Below are 6,000 nucleotides of genomic sequence, written 5' to 3'. Positions count from 1 at the left end.
ACTGGGTTCAGATCACAGGTTGTACAGTGTGTTTGGTGTGGCTGGTATGAGTCTAACCCGGGATTCAAAATCCTTCCTTATTGTGTACGCTCGTCCGGGCACAGTATCCTAACTGAGGCTTGGAGGAGGGTCATAGGGGGAGGAGCCAGTGCACACCACCTGATCCTAAAGCTTTTACTTTTGTGCCCTGTCTCCTGCGGAGCCGCTATTCCCCATGGTCCTGACGGAGTCCCCAGCATCCACTACGGACTACGAGAAATAGAATTATCGGTAAGTAAATTCTTATTTTTATTTTGCTTTGATGTGACCACAAATGAGAATACCTGATTTATAATTCATATGATTTTTATGTAACACCCTCCAGGTACCGAGACTGGGAAATACCTACAATAGGGGATGACAAAATATGACAGCCAGATGTTTACAATGTACGTCATCGGAAGTGACGTTATGCTTTGTTCGGGGAGTATATTATGAGATGGTATGTGGAATATCATTGAAATGTTCTATAAAGAAAAAGTTCCCTGAAGTGCAACTTAGTATTGACATCATTTATATATTGGTGGAGGCACTCAAGAGACCATCATAAAATCAGCGGTATCTGAGTTGGGACGCCAGGCGGAAATGATGTTACGTCCACAGCATCTGGTTACCATAACACCTCATTACAATGTCCGCTCTCAGCAAGGAACTTTTTTTGTTGGAATTACAGGCTGAACTGTACTCCATAAAGGACAGTCATTTAATGTGTTCAACATGTTGTCCCTCTTGGTCAACCCAAATTCGAAGGCCAAAACCATTGTTGAGGTTGTCTCATCAGTAGCACTTTTTGGACGACCACTCCGTAACTTGTTAGCCACAGTCCCAGTTTCTCGGAATTTGGAAATTAGGCAACTGACCGTGTTATGTGCAACTGGAGGTCTTTCTGGGTGCCGGTTGTTAAAATCTGCAGCTATGACACAGAAACTTAGTTCTCCAGACATCAAAATGACCTCAATTCTCTCCTCTTTTGTTAAAGCCATCTTCAGTTACTGGCAACAAAAAAAGTGTTATAACTTTTGAACCATAACTGCTATTTCAAATCTGTTTGCAGCAGTAAACTTTTCAGCAAATTCTTATATTGTTTGACATGTTACATGACCCCCTTTCCATTTGAAAAAACTGACAGATTCAAGATGGCCAATTTCAAGATGGTGCCCATGTTCTGTACATACTCTAAAAGATAGCCCACCTCACCCATACCTTACTGGAGTATTCAGTTTTCCCATTTCCTGCACAGTTTTTGAAACAAAAGGGTGTACTGTGACTTTTGAATCACCCTGTAGAATAAATTATATATTGCAGCTCTTACTCAATAAAGAAACCTCATTATATACAAAGTAGTTGTTGCAAAATATGTCACATACTCAATCTGGATTTTTATGTTTTCTCCCTAATTAAACAAAAACAAAACAATATTGATGACATACAGTATGTATTGTAAGAAATACTAATTAATATTCAATGCACTAATTCCTTCTATCCCAAATGTATGGGTGCCACAGTTATCCCCCTTTCCTGAAAGGTGCCATAGTCTTTCAGGCCAAGCGGCTCTTTTGCTGAGAAACAGCCTTTATTTTTGATGGAGAAGTAAAAGGGGTTTCTTTGGAGGATCTGGATTTCTTGAGAATGGGGTTGCGCCACTTGTCCCGTATGTGGGGATTGGACAACTTTTGGAGGCGTTCTGCAAGAGAAACAGACACAGATAGGTGGACTGTTTGTTAATGCGAGTGACGTGTACACTCATTCACTAACATTGCATTTAGGTGCCAATTTAAATTAAGATACAATCAACATTTAGCTTTTAGTTTTCTAATGCAGTTAGACCATGACAATGAATGCTAATGTCTGCAAAGTTAAATTCAAATTTCTGCAGCAGGGTATACTGTGTTCCACAGGGAATACATCAGGGAATACATCTTGATCCAGGCACCAACAGTTGCTTTAGGCTGTCCCAGGATGCATTGGGGCCTCCTCTATAACCCCGCCTCCAGGCACTGTGAGCTTAGTTTCGAGTTGGTGCCTGCAGAGCAGGCTACTTAACAGGTGGGCTTAGAAAAGCTTTCTAAGAAGACTTCAAGGGCTGCAGCACTTACATGTCAGAGTGACATTCTGTGCTGCGGCTCCATCACCTCCCAAGCGGCGTCGCATACTCCCATGGCTCAGTTCCCGGGTACTTGCGGTGGAGATGCTCCGGCATTTGGCACACGGTCGCAGATGCTCTCTTGGTTTGCGTGGCTGCTACGGGGAGGAGGTAAGAGGGTCCCCAGGTGGGACCCGCTACTAAATCTCATTCCGTTCTCAGTCTAGGGAGATGGACTGCGATGCTGGCGTGGACACTGTTATGCACAGTGACCCCACTATATCTGCCAGGGCATAGGAGTACAGTTCGGGTGCACTAACACACAGTTTAATAAGACTCTGTAGTACCAGGCGGTGAGGACCAGCATAGGGGAGTTAGCGATTGACCTGTATCCCCTCCCCCGGCCCAGGGTGCCATCTCTGAGCAGATTTTCCCACCCTGGAGCTGCCTTCCACTCTCCCTCACTCCCTGACTGAGACACTGGGCATCGTCTTCTGTGCATAGCTGCGGCTGGTCTCCGGGATTGCAGGGCAAGGTCTCCCTTGTAAAGCCGCCTGTATACAGCGCTGTGACTTTACAAACACTAAACACTTAAGTATTCTACATGTCTATATACAGACAGCGTTAGTTAAGAACAAGTGTACCTGTTACAGGCTATATTGTACGAGTATTCTGATATATACCTCCGGTCTAGGACCGCACTGTGTTTTTTTAATATATATATATATATATATATATATATATACACACTGCTCAATAAAATAAAGGGAACACTTAAACAACACAATGTAACTCCAAGTCAATCACACTTCTGTGAAATCAAACTGTCCACTTAGGAAGCAACACTGATTAACAATCAATTTCACATGCTGTTGTGCAAATGGAATAGACAACAGGTGAGAATTATAGGCAATTAGCAAGACACCCCCAATAAAGGAGTTGTTCTGCAGGTGGTGACCACAGACCACTTCTCAGCTCCTATGCTTTCTGGCTGATGTTTTGGTCACTTTTGAAAGCTGGCAGTGCTTTCACTCTAGTGGTAGCATGAGACAGAGTCTACAACCCACACAAGTGGCTCAGGTAGTGCAGCTCATCCAGGATGGCACATCAATGCGAGCTGTGGCAAAAAGGTTTGCTGTGCCTGTCAGTGTAGTGTCCAGAGCATGGAGGCGCTACCAGGAGACAGGCCACTACATCAGGAGACGTGGAGGAGGCGGTAGGAGGGCAACAACCCAGCAGCAGGACCGCTACCTCCGCCTTGGTGCAAGGAGGAACAGGTGGAGCACTGCCAGAGCCCTGCAAAATGACCTCCAGCAAGCCACAAATGTGCATGTGTCTACTCAAACGATCAGAAACAGACTCCATGAGGGTGGTATGAGGGCCCGACGTCCACAGGTGGGGGACGTTTAGCATTTGTCAGAGAACACCAAGATTGGCAAAATCGCCACTGGCTCCCTGTGCTCTTCACAGATGAAAGCAGGTTCTCACTGAGCACATGTGACAGATGTGACAGAGTCTGGAGATGCCAAGGAGAGCGTTCTGCTGCCTGCAACACCCTCCAGCATGACCGGTTTGGCAGTGGGTCAGTAATGGTGTGGGGTGGCATTTCTTTGGGGGGCCGCACAGCCCTCCATGTGCTCGCCAGAGGTAGCCCGACTGCCATTAGGTACCGAGATGAGATCCTCAGACCCCTTGTGAGATTATATGCTGGTGCGGTTGGCCCTGGGTTCCTCCTAATGCAAGACAATGCTAGACCTCATGTGGCTGGAGTGTGTTAGCAGTTACTGCACGACGAAGGCTTTGAAGCTATGGACTGGCCCGCCCGCTCCCCAGACCTGAATCCAATTGAAGAAATATATCAACTGCGCTGAAATGCAAGGGGTGCAGCTACTCAACAGGTTACCACAAACCAGAATACATATATGAAACAACAAAATTATGAATAGCGCTCCCCAATTGGGATATATATCACCAAAACGTAATGTCCATCAGATTCTTGCAAGGAATAGTGATGACAGTGTTTTCACGTTCTGATATCTTCTTACATAGACGTCCAAGATACCTCAAATGAGATCAGAAAAAGACGCCTCTCATAGCGTAAAACAGTTTTTTCATTTATTCTAAAACTTTTTAAAATTCATGTAGTAACAATGAACAAGTTATCCACCACCATACAGAGTAACTGCGTACCAGAGTGGGCCTATACAAGGCATGTGTTGCACATGGAAGGGTTAATCCCGGGCGTAACTCCTCCACGGAGTCTTTTTCAAGGTGTCTTGAAAAAGACTCTATGTTGAAACGCGTTGGTGGATTAAGGCAGAGACTGATACGGCGTGGAACCTTAAAAGGCGGAACAGCTGGACCGTGGAGGAGTTACGCCCGGGATTAACCCTTCCATGTGCAACACATGCCTTGTATAGGCCCACTCTGGTACGCAGTTACTCTGTATGGTGGTGGATAACTTGTTCATTGTTACTACATGAATTTTAAAAAGTTTTAGAATAAATGAAAAAACTGTTTTACGCTATGAGAGGCGTCTTTTTCTGATCTCATTTGAGGTATCTTGGACGTCTATGTAAGAAGATATCAGAACGTGAAAACACTGTCATCACTATTCCTTGCAAGAATCTGATGGACATTACGTTTTGGTGATATATATCCCAATTGGGGAGCGCTATTCATAATTTTGCTGAATCCAATTGAGCACATCTGGGACATCATGTCTCGCTCCATCCACCAATGCCACGTTGCACCACAGACTGTCCTGGAGTTGGCGGATGCTTTAGTCCAGGTCTGGGAGGAGCTCCCTCAGGAGACCTGTCAAAGTCGAAAAATATTGCAGTACACACATCACGTACAAACTACACAAAGATGGCCTCCCTGCGTGCACTTGTTCTGTCGTGCGTGCGCATATCCGCAATTTGCGTATGGTCGCTCCCGCGGTCCTGCGCATTAGCGCGTGGTATGAGTATTTACGGTAGAGTTTGCGAATGCACGGAAGGCTATCAAAACACATTACATATTTAATCCAAATAGTGCACAATGTACACATAGTATCCCTGCACCACATCAGAAAGTAACAACAGTTTAAATGGTAACAGAACAAAGGGATTCACCTTTACAAATAGGAGGGGACAGAACAAGGTCATAAGGTGGTGCTTGGTATCCAGCTGAAGGGTATTTTAAGGGTAACATTCCAGTGTTGGTTTGAGAAAGATCACATGTTCCTGCGGATAGTTATGTGCAGGAGCAGAATATAGATATAAACTGTATTTACTGTACATTATGTATCCGGCGGGAATCCAGAGGAGACCACCCACAAGAGCAGTTTGGAAAGACATCGCCTATCTATTCAAACCGACCTATGACCTCTCCTGTACTGTAAATGTACATTCCTGTGTCCAATGGACAAAGAGATTACAGTATCTATTGTATTGTATTGTATTGCTTTTTGGAAGAATTGTATAAAGAGAGCTGCTGCAGGCCTGGTCTGACACAAGACTCACAAAGTTATCTATCAGATGACAGAGGACCGGGCCGGGAAGCGCAAGCGAATCTACTCACGTAGGTACCATTGAATGTAGCCATTTACTCTGTTATATTATATTGTATTGTTTGTATTGTAAACCCCCTTTTAGCAATAATCCACTGTGGTGTCGGAACCCAGCGGTAAAATCCCAATTGGTGTCGTGTCTTCATTGCCCTGCTAAGGTTTAAAGCGTATTTTCATTTTCAGGGATTGTGGTGTATCTCTGGGTGTGTACGCGCTGTGAGTACTTTGTACCGTCAGCGCTGCGTTTGTATGCGAAGTCCGTACGCAGTACGGGACTTTGTACGCTAATAGCGTACAAAGTGCGCTAAGTGTGTGTTAAGTACAG

General features: G+C 44.9%; 1 protein-coding gene across 2 annotated transcripts in view; it reads right to left on the bottom strand.

Moving 5' to 3' along the window:
* Positions 1-1,457: 1,457 nt before the first annotated feature.
* C1H22orf15 (chromosome 1 C22orf15 homolog) overlaps positions 1,458-6,000 on the bottom strand; it is a 68,783-nt gene continuing 64,240 nt past the window's right edge. For both annotated transcript variants that reach the window (XM_063912980.1, XM_063912981.1), the window contains one exon: positions 1,458-1,723. In XM_063912980.1, the coding sequence (XP_063769050.1) occupies positions 1,578-1,723 (146 nt within the window). In that variant the 3' untranslated portion in view covers positions 1,458-1,577. The remainder of the gene's footprint in view (positions 1,724-6,000) is intronic.

This window comes from Pseudophryne corroboree, chromosome 1 (assembly GCF_028390025.1).
Source record: "Pseudophryne corroboree isolate aPseCor3 chromosome 1, aPseCor3.hap2, whole genome shotgun sequence".
Taxonomy (NCBI): Eukaryota; Metazoa; Chordata; class Amphibia; order Anura; family Myobatrachidae; genus Pseudophryne; species Pseudophryne corroboree.
This window is presented reverse-complemented; position numbering and strand designations above follow the sequence as displayed.